Genomic DNA, 16,507 nt, shown 5'->3' with positions numbered 1-16,507 from the left:
CCTCTGCCTGCCACAACATCTCAGAGATGCACATGAACCAGATGAGCTTTGTTTTGCCCAAGGCTGCTTCTGCTCCACTGAGGATCTGATCTGACTAACACCCTGGCTTAAGCTGAATCTGGCCACATCAGATGTTACAGATGGTCTGCTAAACGCTGAACGCTGCTTAATGCAGCCACAGCCCTTTCAACAAGCATCTACCTCGTGCTTTTCACCGTGTTCAGCGTTTATCTGTGTTATCTGCATGTGTGGCGTTTCTCCTGAAGCTTTCTGATGCATCGCAAACAGTAAAGGCAAGTGACAGCACTGCATCGCCATAGCAACGCTACTCAGGCAAGATCGTGCAACTAGTTCCCCAGGCTTACTGCACCACCTGATGGTCGGTGTACATCATGACAGCGTGAGGAAAACATGACATCATTAAAAATTCAATATAAGGTAGGAATCTTTTAAAAGCAGAGTGATTAAATCTTAGGAGTGTTAAAAAAATCACAACACAGAGTGTAAAAGCAAAAGAAACCCAACATGTAAGACTGAAATAAGAGAGAGAAGCATCCACAAAACCCAGAAGAGCCAGATTGTTCACCCAGACACTCGTTTCTGTACTTACAGATTTGTTTCGTGGCATGTTGGAGGATTTCTGTCACAGGGAACATCAGGGTTTAGAGACGTAATCTACAAACGTGCTTCATTCTAATGTATCTCTGCTCTTTATTTGACCTGCTGTGATAACTGTGTTTCAATAAAATCTTAGAAATGTGATTTAATAAGCTCCTCCACACAGGTGACCTAGTTTGAGATCCTGTTTTCAGACAATGATGCTGATGTCAACAAAGGGCAGGCATTGTTGATTATTGGTCCATAAGTAAAGAGCTTCATGTTGAGTTACACACGGCTGCTCTTATAGTTAATTCTTATTTATAAGAAACATCACATTTATAACATTTACAGACAGAAAAAGATAATTTGATTACTCTATTCTTATTTATTTATTTATGTATTACTCACATTTTTATCTTTCTATATTCTTCTTGTAATTGTGTTTGCAGTACACACTACTATTACTACTGTATCCTGTAAATTTTATGCTGTTGTGCATAGTTTCAAATAGGGATGGGTACCTTTCACATAAAAAGCGATACGATACCGATGCCCAGTACCTGGCAATCGGTACCGGTACTCAACGGTATCAATTTTCCATACTTTTTTGTGCACATTTGGTAAAAAAATATCAATTTGTTTAATACTATATTTTTTGTATTATATTTTTTCATTTTTGTTTTTCAGTTTGACATATATATTCTTTAATATCTAACCTTGTAATGCTGTGTTCATGTCCAGCATGGAAAATCTACTCTTCCACTCCCTCATAGTCACGGATGCATTTAGGTACCTAAACATGGCACCTTTAGATTTTTCGGGAATCAGTACCCGGTACTTTTGACAGATTTCGGTCGGTACCTATAAAAGTACCTAATTCGGTAGCCATCCCTAGTTTCAAACAAGATTTAAAATAATGGCCAATGTCTAAGATAAATCTTTTAGATTCCAATACTTTTGAAAGTGTTGCTTCTTTAAAGTAGCATCATTTGTTAGTTTAATTAGTGAGTGTGAGCCAGGGATCCTTAAAAACAGTAGTAAGTAAAAGTATTGAAGGTCTCACCTCCTAAATATTGCTGTTATCACATACAAATAGTCTCACTTACCAGGTGCAATGTTATCATTGTTCATTGATGTTGTAATATCATGCAGTTAATTTAGTTATCCAAAGCAATACTTCATTTTAACAATGTACATTTATTCATCTTGTTAGTTTCTGCAACATTTTCTGCAACTTTTTTGACTTGGACATAAATATTTTGTTTTTTTCCCTTGACAATTTTTATTTATAATTAGACACTTTATTTGTATTTCAATTTAATTAATTTACATAAAAACAGTTCCCTTTTTTCACTCATTTTGTGCTTTAGCGACACAATTTCCCTTGGGACTGATAAAGTTAATCTCATCTCATCAACTATCTCTGTTCTTTAGTAAAGCACTTTGGGCTGCATGTTTAAATATGTGAAATTTGCAATATGAAGTTTTCTTTTTTAAATCTTAACTTCTTATACTTTTGATCAATATCCTTACAAACGTGGTTGCGAAGAGAAACGGCAAAGTTCAGCCACCTACAAGGAGGTCACTAGGTCGAAGACATGGGATGCACCTGCAACATGTCTTCATACAGTGAGAAAATAACCACAGGGCATATGTAAAAGCGCAAACAAATCCAGGTTATGAGTCCCATTTATCTTTCCAAGTCTGTGTATGCTTCTGTCTTAACTTAAGTGGAGGAATTTATTCAACAACCCACTAAGCTACTCCTAATAATGTGAGATATGTTTGGCTCTGTGCAGCCAAGCAACTGGTTTACCCGCGACAAACGCGCGGCTAACGACTCACATCACCTCTGCTTCCGATTTAAAATCAATCTCAGCTATAATTAACAGAAATTAAATTTCTATAAAAGTTTTATCATAAGTGTTTTAAAGCAGAGCTGTGACAAAGAGCCAGCCTGTTAGCTGGAGCTAACCGTTAGCATTCAGTATTAACGTGTGTTAGCATCAAACCTTAGCTCTCCCAGCTTCTAGTTTCCTCCGCCGTTCATCTTCATCCATCTCAAGGTTTAGAATGAACTACAGGAAGTTTAGGACTAACGTCCTAAGTTGATTAAAATCCTCAACACGCAGCACTTTTAGCTAAAGTTGTCTGAAATAAAATCTTTAAGCTTCCAACTGTCAACACATAATATTCAGTATGGCCGCCAAGTAGGCTTAATCCCGCCCTTATTGCGATTTCTTGAACAAATGGACCAATCAAATCACGACTTTCCCGCTCTTCAACCAATGACGTCCGCTTCGCTTGAAATTCAACCACCTCCAATCCCGTACATCAATCAGAACCAATGTATCACTGACCAATCAAGGGACTGCTTCCTGTCGACGATCTTAGATTGATGGCTCCCGCAGCCAATCAGAGCGCTTAAAATTAAAACTACCTCCACTATGTTTTGAAAGTGAGATCCTGCTGTTTCTATGGGAACTCTACCAGAATACATGTGACGGAATTTATCCCCTGGAAGACGAGCTACAAATCTGGTCAAAAATCAAATAAAAAATGAGAAAAAAAACGAGTAAACCAAATAGCACACTGTATCAGTCACAAAAAGAATATTATGTGACTTCCGGGGGGGTGTAATACTTCACAGGATCGCTGGTTCAAATCCCGGTCTGCACAGAAAGGAAATATTTAAAAAAATTGAGCTAGAAGTATCTCAATTAGGTTTTAAGGTTTGAGTTGTTTACCACAAAACAGTTGCATAACTGATCCTTATAGACTCGTTTTAATTGCTCGATTATTCTTTCTTGCATTGCACTCAAGGGTAGTAGTAAATACACAAGAACAGAAACTGTTGTGATACTGTTTTTATTGAATTAGAAGTGTAGTATTGAAAAAGAAGATCAGAGGGATATCATTCATCATTAAACAACACTGTGACCATTAGATTGTTAAACATCTTTCTAGTGAAGAAAATGAACTTTACACATCCTCTATTACAGTCCCCACTTTCTTGAGTAAATAATATCTTAAAACATATATCTTAAAACAACTTATAAAAGTAAAACGTAACACCTATATACAGTCTTTAGTATATACGCTCTACTCAGGCCCTACATGTAACCATATTTTTGTAGGAAAAATAAAGAAATTCTCAAACGAAGCTGATCAAACCATCCTCCTTACAATAATGTACTCCATCTTTTTGGATCACGTTAAAAATAAAGACTAAAACAGAGAAATATGGGAAATCACGGGGAAATCCTGAGTGACACACATTTATTTAGTCTCTTTTTTCTTCGTCTTTTCTCTCCCTCTTTTCTTTGAATTAAATGAAATGAGAGAACCAGATATATACTCAGTATCAGATGTTAAGGCTGTTTATTGTTTAATTATAAGATGTGCATCAAACTTCCAGCTGCCGTCAGGTTAACTTTCCATTATGACATACGGCTTTAATCTGACATCAGATGTGACGGGACAGTTAATATAGATACAAATGTATATGCTGACACCTCCCCCTGGTGCACCGTCACACACATTTCTGCGCAGACAGTCTACCAAATTGTCAAATTGGCAGCGCATGGCGGTGCGCTGCATGAAATTAGCTGTGCAGGGTGCGCCAGGCTTGCGCCCCCTGCGCTGCGCCACGAAATTAGAGCCCTATATGTTTTCTAGGCTGCAGATAGTTCCCTGAAACAGAGAGTTTAGTCTCTGGCCTTTTAATTTGCCACCTGACCCTAAGTTTTTCAACTGATTAAGTGTTTCTCTGCTTCCTAATTCTTCTCAGTTGTTTCAAATCAGCTCTTGAAACAGCCCACTGAGACCAGAGAGCACCTTGTGACAGATACTGTCCTCCTTCTTGGTTGCTGATGCTGATGGAGGCGTGTCCTTGAGTCAGGAACTCTGGCCCACCTCTGGCGTGCTGCTGAGCCTTTGAAGGAGAACAACTCACAGACACAATTAATCATCAGTTTGCAGAAGCATGGCAGAAACTGGAACATAGTGGATGTCAGACAGGTAAAACATGATCTAGTCTTTCGGGTTTGATGTGACTTCAGAAGACGTCTGATGTTTCACAAAGAAGCGGGCCATGTATTAATGAACTTTGACCTTCGATATGAGGTTCAGAAAAGGATTTTAGGCCCCAGCGAGAATTGAACTCGCGACCCCTGGTTTACAAGACCAGTGCTCTAACCTCTGAGCTATGGAGCCCTGTGATGTACAGCTGTCAGAGACACACCTTCATAACTGTGACTACCTGTTTGGGATTAATGACAAAGACAGGCTTTGTGAGAGCACATGTGGTAAACAAGAAACTGAAAAGACAACGAGTCAGGGCCACAAACTTGTTTAGTGAATGGAAGTGTAAAAACAGTCTCCATCCTGTTTCCTGCTGAGGCGTTTCTTCACTAGCTGCTCTGTTAAAACTGGAATTCTTCATCAATGACTGAGGAAGGTTGAAACCTTGTAAAACAGCTGGACTCAATCTGGAGAGGAAGCACATGTATCACGAGTAAAACCTCCACAATAAAGCTGATGATCCAGTTTGTTACATGACAACTGTACCACACTGCATTACAAAGATGTAACCACAAAAACAAACTAATTAAACAGTTATTTAGTTTCAAAATGGAGACTGTTAGTAGTTAACTTAGGTCACAACGTGTTGTTGTATGTCCTCACAGAGTCAACATGATGAAGTGTTTCAGGTTCAGTGTGAGCTCAGAGGATGCTGATGGGTTCATGAAGAGAGAGGCCAGGTATTAATGACCTTTGACCTTCGGAAAAAGGTTCAGAAAAGAATTCTAGGCCCCAGCGAGAATTGAACTCGCGACCCCTGGTTTACAAGACCAGTGCTCTAACCTCTGAGCTATGGAGCCCTGTGATGCACACCTGTCAGAGACACACCTTCATAACTGTGACTACCTGTTTGGCATCAATGAATGCACTTACATGCAGTCACTTACTGTCTTATTCAGAATACTAGCAATAACTTGATTGAGCAAGAGCCATGTTAACACCAATAAACCTTTTTAAAAAAACGGAATATGCTCATATTCTGGTTTTTAAAAACCTGAAAACACCCCTCGGAGACTCCTTTTCTAATATTTGGTCATGTATACGCCCACCAGGATATCCCCATACAAAGGAACATTAATCTGTTTTCTGAGCATAGTCTGTTTGCAAGTAATCTTGGTCTTTTGGGCACAGGAAGCCCACCATGCTGCTGCTGTTGCTGCTGTTGCTATGGATACAGCATGAAGAAGCAGAGATGATGCGCAATTGGTCATGATGTTCTCTATTCATGCTGTTTTGATTGGTGTACCATGTAAAAAAAAAAAACTTACTTATTTAAATCTTCTTCACATCATTTGCTATGTTTCCATGCAGTCAGTATTCAGATTAATGTCAATATTTCAGTTTTTTAACATTCAGAATAACCCATTTACCTGCATGAGTCAACAGTGTCATTCTTGTTTACATGGTATCCCGATGAAAACAGCGACAAAGACAGTTTGATAATGCAGGGAAGTCACAATGACATGAACTAACATCACCAAACATCATGAATATTTGAAATATTGATACTTTTAAGATAACTTAAGTTAACATTTGTATTAACCTCTTTCTGGGGTTTACTTGACATGTAAAGCCGCGTTTCCACCAAGCAGTCCGGGTCGGTTCGTCTCGGTACGGTGCGCTTTTGGCGGCGTTTCCACAGACTCATCCCGGGATGGATCCCTTAAAAACCGAGACGAGCCGTCCCACTTTTTTGGGACCCTTTCGTATGGGTGCCAGACTGAACCGATCCGCTCTCGGGAGGTGGAGCAACACACTGCAGACGGTTGATTGGTCAAAAGAATCGTCACTCACCCCGACAGCGGCTGCATTTCTCCTGGTGGCACACAGACTTCTCTGAAACGAAGCTTGATTGCACTTTGTAACAGAGAGTTACATGAAAATCACAGAGAGGACGAAATGCTGCATGTCTTCCATCCGTGCTCTTTGTTTACTGTGTCGCGTTTTCTTCTTTGTTGGATTTAATCGCGGGGTAAGCTGCTACGGCATCGCGCTATTGTTTACCAGCTGTGGCTTCCGGCATGCGGCTTACACGCCGCCCACCACGAGAGGGCACAGCTTGCTGTGGAAACGCAAACGGGATGAGACTTTACTGTCCCAAACCGTCCCAAAGCGTACTGAACCGACCCGTACTGCTTGGTGGAAACGCAGCTTAAGTTATGTTCAGCTGTGTGTGTTCCTGTCTCTCTCTTGGTCATTTCCAGGTGAGGCTCTTGTGGGTTGCAGTCTTGCTGCTTTATTGTGATTATCTATCTGTGCACTTTAAGTCTTGGTTTTCTTTTTAAAAATTCCTTTAGTAACTGTTTAAGGTAATTTTAGGGCCGACCATTAATGTGGTATAACAGTTAGATCTTCAGACAGTTGGGGCACTTTGCATTCTTGTACCAAAGAGTAAAAGATAATTTTCCATGATTTCTTTGTCTTTTTGACAGTGGAGAATAAAATCAAGTGCAGATGTTTGGACAGATTTTGATCCTCAGTGTTTGGTGTTCTGTTTCATATTCTAAAAAGATATCCATAGATATTTTTGGGGATTCATCATTGTAATCTGTGTGACTATAAAGTTTCTGAAACCCAAAGTACAGATGAACTTGTGTCTAAGTGTCTGTTTTTGTGGAGACTTTTGTATTACACGTTGTCTGTGTATCTCCTCCTACAAGCCAAATATAATCAAGTATTTCAGGTTTAATATTAACAAAGAGGATGTAGATGGGTTTGTGAGGAACTAGGTCACATATCAATGACCTTTGACCTTTGGTAAGGGGTTCAGAAAAGGATTCAAGGCCCCAGCGAGAATTGAACTCGCGACCCCTGGTTTACAAGACCAGTGCTCTAACCTCTGAGTTATGGAGCCCTGTGATTACACCTGTCAGAGACACACCTTCATAACTGTGACTACCTGTTTTGCATTAATTACAATCACAGGCTTTGTGAGAACACATGAGGTAAACAAGAAACTGAAAAGACAGAGCTAGAGCTACAAACTTGTTCGGCAAACACAAGTTTTCCTCAATCAAAGGCTGAAATATCAAGCGAGTCAACCTCGTTAAGACTATGTTAAGATTACATTTAGCAAAATTACGTCCACAGCCACATGACTTTTTCTTGTTGTGTAAGTGGGGTCTTTGGAAAGCTGGGGCAGTTTGTATTATAATGCCAAAGAGTCCATTATGATTAATGTTTTCTTTTTGACTGAGTAAAATTAAGTTTAACTCTGGTGTTTGGAGAGATATTTATCATCAGTATTTGAAAGGCTTGCTATCATATATCTTTCAAAGATATTCTTAAGAGTTAATGTTAACACCAGTGTGAATATTAGTTTCTACAATCTACAAAAAATAGTTATTATGATCTGACTTTACATAAGAAGTCTTTTGAATCATTTTATTGCTGTATCTCGTACAGGAAGTCACCAATTACCAGGTTTTTCAGGTTTAATATGAGCTCAGAGGATGTTAATGGCACCTTGAGGAGTCTCTTGAGATATTTATGACCTTTGATCCTCCAAAACAAGTATTCCAGGCCCCAGCGAGAATTGAACTCGCGACCCCTGGTTTACAAGACCAGTGCTCTAACCTCTGAGCTATGGAGCCCTGTGATGCACACCTGCCAGAAACACACCTTCATAATTGTGACTACCTGTTTTGCATCAACGACTTAGTCAAATGGCTGCAGTGTTTTTAGAGGCTTTGTAGCTGTACATAATTAATCTGTGTGCCACGACACTCAATGCAAAACAAGCCTATGGAAAATCAATTCATCTGACAAACCTTTGAAAATGATGGAAGAGAGGTTTGTTTTTGTTTTTTTAGAATGGATAGTCTTTGAAGCAGAGATACAGCTAAAATTCAATTAGAAACCATACAAAACATGATATCTATAAGAATTCTCTATATTTTTTTGTTGTTGTATTTGTGTTGAAATTACCCTTTTATCCAGAAGCCAGAAGCCTCACTTTGTTTCTTTGGGTAAACTTCTTAAACAGGATGCAAACATTAGCAGGTGAATATAAGACTTAGTAATTTACAGAAACATAAAAATGTTATTTCACAGGAACAAGAAACATCATCTATTGAATTTATATTTACCTTCATACAACTTCCAAACCTCTTCCATTCTCAAACCACAGCTTGAAGTAAGAACAATCCACCCCTAGAAACAATAAAACAAAGAAATTAGTAACTTTTCATAACGTGCTTCGTCGAGCTTCTCACACTTTTTTAAACTCAACCGCCTCGTCAACGATTTTCTTACAGAAACAGTATAAAGCAGAGCCTGGGGAGTTATATCAGATCGATCATATCCACCTCATTCCGTTTACTTCTTCTAGTTTTGTTTAATTTCGCGCAGAGCTATGAAGCAGCAGAAACGCAGCCATGCTTCTTCTCCACGTTCAAAACAAAAACATGACTTTTTCCGGGAAGAAAGACAGACTGCGCATGCGTTTTCATTGGGAGCGCGAGATTTATGAGACCGACTCGCCCGGGCGAGCGGCATTCCATCGCAACTGATTGGCTGAGCGTCATGAGCGTGTCAACCAATGGTGGTCTCCGTTCGGTTGGTGGCTGGAGGTTGATTCGCGCATGCTCAGAGGCAGAGGTCTCGGAACAGAAAACACGGGTTCGAGTCCAACCTGTGGCTTTGTCTCCATTTAAAGAAAATAACCAAATAAAACTTTAAGGTAAATAAATGCTTATCAAAATCCTTACACCCTATAATTTTGCATCCTTCTGGTTTATCAAATTTTATATCTTTATTTTTAAACACTGATAACCTATTAAGTTAATAAAGGGTTTTATCAACGTTTATAAAGTACAGCTGAAATTCTGAAAAGCTATTTTATCTTACACTTGCTTCTTCATCAAAACTCTGTTTGTAAAATAAAACACAAATACTGAGGAGAGAGGTGCTTGGGTTTGATCAATATGCATCTGACAAATACTGGAACAGCATAGGTGTCTCTGCCTGGCTCTGGTGATAAGTTCATATCTATATTTATATCAACCTAGAGTTTACTTAACATGTAAATTATGTTAAGGCTGTGTATGCTGTTCATTCTTAGTGTTTAGGGGTTGGACTATTTTAAAGCTAAAAAGATATCCATAGATGTTCTTTGGATTGATTATCATTATGGGTGTGAAAATAAAGTTTTTAAAACAAACTGTATACATGAACTAGTGTCTATGTGTCAGACTGTTATTATGTAGACTTTTTTATTACATGTTGTCTGTGTATCTCCTCCTACAAGTCAAACATAATCAAGTATTTCAGGTTGAATATGAGCTCAGAGGATGTTTTATGTTTCACAAAGAGGAAGACCATGTATTAATGACCTTTGACCTTCGGATAAAGGGTCAGAAAAGGATTTTAGGCCCCAGCGAGAATTGAACTCGCGACCCCTGGTTTACAAGACCAGTGCTCTAACCTCTGAGCTATGGAGCCCTGTGATGCACCTGTCAGAGACACACCTTGAAAATTTTGACTACCTGACCTACATCACTGTCATCACTCAAGCTAGTGAAGACAATACAAACGAATATTTGGAAAGGCAAAAAAGTCACACTGGCATGAACATCAATAAATAAACTGAATATCTGAAATAGTGAGATCACTTTTTAAAGATTGCTTTTGGCAAAAATATGAATCCGAAAAAATATGATGTGAATATGAAGTTGATCTTGTTATTATGTAAACTTTTGAATTACATGCCGTTTGTGTATCTCCTCCTACAAGTCAAATATAATCAAGTATTTCAGGTTTAATATGAGGTCAGAGGATGAAGATGGGTTCATGAAGAGCCAGGTCACATATCAATGACCTTTGACCTTCGGGTAGAGGTTTAGAAAAGGAATTTAGGCCCCAGCGAGAATTGAACTCGCGACCCCTGGTTTACAAGACCAGTGCTCTAACCTCTGAGCTATGGAGCCCTGTGATGCACACCTGTCAGAGACACACCTTCATAACTGTGACTACCTGTTTGGCATTAATGACAATCACAGGCTTTGTGAGAGCACACGAGGTAAACAAGAAACTGAAAAAGTAAAGAGTCAGGGCCACATGTTTGCTTGGCAAACACAAGTTGTCCTCATTCATAGTCCAAAATATTGAGTAAGCTGTTTCTTGAGCCTTTGAATTTTACATTGTTCTTGCTGAAAAATTCAACTGATCTGTTACTGAGATTAATCTGGACAATTTAGCACATTTCTACACGAACAACTTCTTAGGATTACTGAATCTGTACATACAAGACAGTTATGGAAAAAGTGGAAAATGTAACTTTCCTGGAACAATCTAGTCTGCAAAAAAATGACAGATATAGTCTGACTGTATAGGACAGGATTATGTTTAAATAAAGGCAGGATTTACAGAGTAAATTTTTAAAGCTTTTACCACTCAGACAAAAAATATCAAGCAAAACACTATAATTTCCAAAATTATGATTTCATTACTTTAATTCTGAAAAAATAAAAAATAAAAAAGTTAATTTGGTTGATAGTGCAATGTAGTAAGACATTAATAAAATATGCAGTTGAAAAAAAAAAACAGACAAACATGATGTATTGTAGATGGATGATGTTGTAATTTTAGTGAAGTGACCCTTTAAATCTGGAGCTTACCTTCAGTGACCAGGATGAAGTCTCTAAGTCAGATGAAGATAAGACCTGGTAACCTACAGAAACATTAACATGTTATTACACAGTCACAGCAACTTCAGCTGCTGAATTTATGTTATTGCAGTGAAAGATGGTTTTAAGTGAATTCAGAAATCTTTGCAAATTCTGCCGTGTGTACGGTCACAGGTAAAAAACAATAAAAAGCAGAAATCAGTAACTCATCTATGAACTTTTCTCGGACTGCTCACCTTGGGGGGACTCGTAACCGCCTCCTCTTCGTCCTAAAAACACAAACAGAACAACCTACAGCCTGATTAAAGAAGTCAAATGTATCATATTTTCATTTTAGTAATATAATTTCGCTAAAATCCTGTCAAAAATGCTGCACGGAGATCTGAAAGTCGCCATAAATCAGCGAAACACGTGAGAACATCAACATATGGGACCAAAACATGACCTTTTCCGTAGAGCAAGGGAAGACTAGAGCGCATGCGCACCTTTGAGAGGGCGCGAGATTTACAGGGTGGCGTCGCCCGGGAGAGCGGCGTTCCATCGAATCTGATTGGCTGAGCGTCCTCAACATATCAAAAGTCAATGAAACCTTACCGGTTAAACGATCCTGTGTCTTCCTGTTTTCAGATTTCAGAGCTTCTCTGTTCGTTGTTCTCCGTTAAAGCGACGAGTCCCGCTTCCTCAATGCGACGCTTCAGCATCAGAATGTGAAAGTAACTCATCTCTGTCCAGAAATGGGGATTTTGGAGGTTTCTTTTTTGGTATCCTTGCTTTTAATCGGCACCTGCAGAGCTAGATATGAGCCGAACTGGGAATCCATCGACTCCAGACCACTACCAGAGTGGTACGACCAGGCCAAGTTTGGGATCTTCATCCACTGGGGGGTCTTCTCAGTCCCCAGCTTCGGCAGTGAGTGGTTCTGGTGAGCCTCACTCCTCATATCTACCTCTGCTTTTTGGATTTATTTACATAACTGCTCTCTTAGTTTTAACACATCCTTATAACAACCATTTAAATGACTGAAAAGGAACATTTTTAATCTTCCCTCCCAGGTGGTACTGGCAGAAGCAGAAGTTAAAGCCCTATGTTGACTTCATGAAGCTCAACTACCCTCCAGATTTCACGTACCCAGACTTTGCTCCTCAGTTCACAGCTGAGTTCTTTGACGCCAAGGAATGGACGGACATCTTTGTCTCATCAGGAGCCAAATACATCGTCCTGACCACAAAACACCATGAAGGTATGATTCACATCATGTTTCCCCTTCTTCTTTTAGCAGTATGATGGACTGAAACCAGTACGAGGTTAAGTCTTGTCTGTGTTTTCAGGTTTCACACTGTGGGGCTCCAAATACTCGTGGAACTGGAACGCAGTGGACGTAGGCCCAAAGAGAGATCTGGTGGGTGAAGTGGCGAGCGCCCTCCGAGCTCACAGTGACCTCCGTTTGGGACTGTACCACTCCCTGTTTGAGTGGTTCAACCCGCTCTTTGAACAAGACGCCGCCAATGTTTTCACTACAAACTACTTCCCCTCGACCAAAACCCTCCCTGAGCTTTATGAGCTCATCATGAAGTACAAACCAGAGGTGCTGTGGTCTGACGGGGATGGAGACGCACCGGACACGTACTGGAACAGCACGGGCTTCTTAGCCTGGCTCTACAACGACAGGTGATGGCGTTAATTAGTTGAAGCAGTGAGTGTTTGTTTTGTTTGTTTACCTCCATCCTGTGTTCCTCCACAGTCCTGTATGGGACACGGTGGTGACAAACGACCGCTGGGGCTACGGCTCCATCTGCACTCATGGAGGTTATTACACCTGCTCTGATCGCTACCAGCCAGGACACCTGCTCAAGCACAAGTGGGAGAACTGCATGACCATCGACACAAAGTCGTGGGGCTACAGGAGAAACGCTCCCCTAAGTGACTACCTCTCCATCGAGCAGCTTATAGCGGTGAGAGCTGGAAATCCTCGTTCACCTTAAGACTGCCTCTTTCTGCTCAAAGAAAGTGTTCAAAAAACATTTTATTATTTAGTCTCACTAATACACAAAAATTGAACATATTTTTAAAGTATAAATATGTTCAATTTTTGTGAATTAGTGAGACTAAATAACACAAAAATTGAACATATTTATACTTTAAAAATATGTTCAATTTTTGCGTATAAATCAGAATAACTTTTGGTAAACGGCTCAAATATTGGTTAAGATCTAACTTAGCTGATCTGGAGGCTTTTCATCCCTTTTATAAATTAGAAATGAGAAATTTAACTTAAAGGTTAAAATAAGATGAAGGGATTCTTAAGGCAAACAATTAACAAAGAAGGTCTATAAACCCATGAACTCTCACATACAGGTTCCTTTTTAAGATACCAACAGGTAAATCTGCATTTTTCTGTCTTGTGTAATCGATAAAGTGTCAGACAGTCACTGATAACGTTCCTCAGAGTCACATTTTTTGTTTTTCCAGCCTCAATCTGCAATAAAGTCTTGGTTTATTATCATCAGTGTCAAAGAAAACAAACATAAACAACTTCTAAACCCCAAACTTAATGTTTCTTAACTGGAGGAAGTTTTCCTCAGATGAATGCTGCCCTCTAGTGGTGCAGACATGCACAGCCAGAAGATAAACTTCAGTGTTATTTTATTTCCCATCAGCCTGTGTAACTCTGCCATGTGTTTTCAGACTTTAGTAGAGACCGTGTCCTGTGGGGGAAACCTGCTGATGAACGTCGGCCCAACGAGTGACGGACGCATCGCCCCGATCTTTGAGGAGCGGCTGAGGCAGATGGGTCAGTGGCTGAGGGTTAACGGAGAAGCCATTTACAACACGACAGCGTGGCGTGTTCAGAAGGACACGGCTACTCCTAACGTGTGGTGGGTTCTTACTTTAGTTTGTATTTTTACACTGTAGAGACAGGATGAAGACCTAAAGACCTCTTTAAAGAAGCTTAGGACGTTAATGGTAATGAAGATTTATAATTTTTTTACTTTGAAGAGATTAAAGGTGACTTTCTTCTGTTTCTCTTCATCAAATCTGCTTTTTTCTAACAATTACAAAGCAAAAGTGAATATGATCGTGTGAGGGTTTTGCCTTGTTCATCTGGTGAATGATATGAGACTGTGCTGTGCGCTGTGTAGGGGTTTGGGGGGTGGTGATGGTTGGGTGGGAGGGTGTTGGAAGGTGAGTGCGTTTACTGTGTGTGTAGGGGAGAAAAGTTAAAAGCAATATATATGAAATATCTGATTGAGATAAAGATGTGATGATATAATGTTAATAAATTTATTCATACAGAAAAAAAAAACAGGAAAAAGAAATCAGCGATCACAAAATGTTATCATTTCAGTTCGACTCAAGTCGTTCAGCTTTAAATGCTAAAAAAGTGGATTTAAAAACTGGAGAGGCTTTTATTTTGCTGTAATTTGAAAGATTAGAGAAAAAAACTTTGAGGTGGAAGACTTTTTTATTTTTGGGCGGGGTTACAGGCAGACCCTGGTGTTTGAGGCCCATGCCTCCAACGTGTTAACATAGACTGTAAAAGCTATGGACGTTAGGGGTGGGAAAAAAATGAATGTATCATGGTCTCATGATTTTTTTGTTAAAAAAAAAACTTCTTTTTTTAATTTAAATCCATAATTTTTGTCTTTGTTTATCAGATGTGTTGAAAAAAGTTGAGATGTCAGATCCCCCAAATAAATCTTAAAAAAAAACTGAAAAAAAAAGAAAAAAAAAAAAGAAGCAAATATGATTAGATTATAAATTCTGTTAACTCCTATTAAATTTTTCCTAAACTCACTGAAAAACCATCATATATTTTTTAATATTAAGTGTCTTTTTCTTGATCACGGACAGGTACACGTCTCGACCACAAGAAGGAGCCATCTTTGCCATTTTGCTGGACTGGCCCATTGATGGATCTGTGGTTCTGAATGATCCTGCTGTCACCCAGGGACAGGCTCAGGTAAGACAGGTGACGCTTTAAGTTTAGTGACGTCTAAGAAAGAAGCTAAATTCTGTGTAATAGAGAAAAGTTTAGGTGAACAAACCGTGGAGAAATGAGACGTCGTTGTGATGTTTCTGAGGCTGAAGAGCGTTTCTTGTTGCATGAGTCAATGAAACCTTAAAGTAACTTGGCTGTTGCTGCTGGGGCTCCCCAGAGTCGTCACGCAGGCAGATAAATAAATCAATACCAGGCTGGAGTTTAATTAAAGCTTTGATGTATTTGCAAACCTGCAGCAGCATCCAGTAAGCACAGTGGACAGCGAGGTCGACTCGTTGTTAACGGAGGAATAAACTTTTATTCCAGCTCTCCTCTGTCAGCGTTTCAACCTTGTTCACGTGTTTCTTTTGTTCTATTAAAGGTGGCGCTCCTCGGTCACGGGTCTCTGCAGTGGGAGCCTGTAAAGCCCGGCGGACTGCGGGTCTTCCTGCCCCAGCTGTCCTTCAGACTGATGCCATGCCAGTGGGCCTGGACTCTGAGGTTGACAGGTGCCACTTAAAACCAGATCACATGAAGAGGAGGAGACAGAGCACACAGAGGACACTCTTCAATGCTCTGAATCCTCATGGAAATGATTGTTTTGTAAAATACATAAATACAAATTATTACAATACGTTTTTATGAAGCTTTTAAAAACAAAGTCTTGGTTTTGGGGCCCTAAATTTTTAACTTTTGGGCATTTTTAGTTCACATAAAAGTTGTTTTTCTACCTAATGCTGTATCAAACTGTGTGCTTGTTGAAAAATGTAAAGTATCAGTTTATTTTTTGCACTTCTGCAGCTTTTTTTTTTTAATATCAAGCCTCCATGTGTGAGATTAAAGGTGTATCTGGTGTTTTATATCTGAATAAATGTTTAAATATAATAAATTAAAAGTTTTTTGGGGAAATGAAACTGGTTTTCTGACACATTCAGACTGTGTGATCTTGATTTAGGACCCTGGTTTGCTGCCAGTGTTATTTCAGCCTCTTGGCGCCCCCTGCTGGTCACATCATAAACAGCACCCTGGTCGTGCGGTGCATTTTTTAAAGCACGCTGACGGCGCAAAACTGATCCCTACACCCCCTGCTGCGCGCACACGACCCGGGAAACGAGCTCCCGTGTCATGCATCAGAGAAATGTGCGTGAAATGAAATATTCCGCGTGACGCACAGCGCGCGCTGAGCCTCTGCGTCCTGCTGCGTCACTCCCCACGCTCC

General features: G+C 39.7%; 2 protein-coding genes, 1 long non-coding RNA gene and 6 other non-coding genes across 9 annotated transcripts in view; 1 reads left to right on the top strand and 8 right to left on the bottom strand.

Annotated features, from left to right (window-relative positions):
• pcnt (pericentrin) overlaps positions 1 to 2,816 on the bottom strand; it is a 57,501-nt gene extending 54,685 nt beyond the window's left edge. Inside the window, exons 1-2 of the mRNA XM_074691700.1 lie at positions 2,613 to 2,816; positions 611 to 640 (exon numbers count right to left, since the gene is read on the bottom strand). Of these exons, the coding sequence (XP_074547801.1) occupies positions 611 to 640; positions 2,613 to 2,660 (78 nt within the window). The 5' untranslated portion in view covers positions 2,661 to 2,816. The remainder of the gene's footprint in view (positions 1 to 610; positions 641 to 2,612) is intronic.
• An 846-nt stretch (positions 2,817 to 3,662) lies between these two features.
• LOC141806182 (uncharacterized) lies at positions 3,663 to 11,762 on the bottom strand. The gene is made up of 4 exons (XR_012599769.1): positions 11,546 to 11,762; positions 11,301 to 11,353; positions 8,772 to 8,835; positions 3,663 to 4,534 (listed from the first exon to the last, which is right to left on the bottom strand). It is a non-coding gene; the product is annotated as an uncharacterized LOC141806182 (long non-coding RNA).
• Positions 4,743 to 4,815, bottom strand: trnat-ugu (transfer RNA threonine (anticodon UGU)). The gene has a single exon. It is a non-coding gene; the product is annotated as a tRNA-Thr (tRNA).
• On the bottom strand, positions 5,411 to 5,483 carry trnat-ugu (transfer RNA threonine (anticodon UGU)). The gene has a single exon. It is a non-coding gene; the product is annotated as a tRNA-Thr (tRNA).
• On the bottom strand, positions 7,465 to 7,537 carry trnat-ugu (transfer RNA threonine (anticodon UGU)). The gene has a single exon. It is a non-coding gene; the product is annotated as a tRNA-Thr (tRNA).
• Positions 8,204 to 8,276, bottom strand: trnat-ugu (transfer RNA threonine (anticodon UGU)). Its single transcript has one exon. It is a non-coding gene; the product is annotated as a tRNA-Thr (tRNA).
• Positions 10,053 to 10,125, bottom strand: trnat-ugu (transfer RNA threonine (anticodon UGU)). Its single transcript has one exon. It is a non-coding gene; the product is annotated as a tRNA-Thr (tRNA).
• trnat-ugu (transfer RNA threonine (anticodon UGU)) lies at positions 10,538 to 10,610 on the bottom strand. The gene has a single exon. It is a non-coding gene; the product is annotated as a tRNA-Thr (tRNA).
• A 78-nt stretch (positions 11,763 to 11,840) lies between the features above and the next one.
• On the top strand, positions 11,841 to 16,138 carry fuca2 (alpha-L-fucosidase 2). The gene is made up of 7 exons (XM_074691488.1): positions 11,841 to 12,231; positions 12,362 to 12,549; positions 12,638 to 12,977; positions 13,051 to 13,261; positions 13,995 to 14,185; positions 15,162 to 15,270; positions 15,671 to 16,138. Exons 1-7 carry the CDS (start codon positions 12,044 to 12,046, stop codon positions 15,806 to 15,808), a joined length of 1,365 nt encoding a protein of 454 aa, XP_074547589.1. The 5' UTR covers positions 11,841 to 12,043; the 3' UTR covers positions 15,809 to 16,138.
• Positions 16,139 to 16,507: the final 369 nt, after the last annotated feature.

The sequence above is a fragment of the Halichoeres trimaculatus genome, unplaced genomic scaffold (assembly GCF_033239565.1).
Source record: "Halichoeres trimaculatus isolate MK-OKI-2021-1 unplaced genomic scaffold, fHalTri1.1 fHalTri1_scaffold_17, whole genome shotgun sequence".
NCBI lineage: Eukaryota > Metazoa > Chordata > Actinopteri > Labriformes > Labridae > Halichoeres > Halichoeres trimaculatus.
The sequence above is the reverse complement of the archived record's forward strand: the minus strand, read 5'-3'. Positions and strand labels throughout refer to the sequence as shown.

What these genes read in the sequence shown, in the direction of transcription:
- fuca2 (XM_074691488.1), top strand. Translation starts at nt 12,044, where the DNA reads ATGGGGATTTTGGAGGTTTCTTTTTTGGTATCCTTGCTTTTAATCGGC. An exon ending in TTCGGCAGTGAGTGGTTCTG is followed by an intron (nt 12,232 to 12,361) that starts GTGAGCCTCACT and finishes CTTCCCTCCCAG; the next exon opens with GTGGTACTGGCAGAAGCAGA. An exon ending in GACCACAAAACACCATGAAG is followed by an intron (nt 12,550 to 12,637) that starts GTATGATTCACA and finishes CTGTGTTTTCAG; the next exon opens with GTTTCACACTGTGGGGCTCC.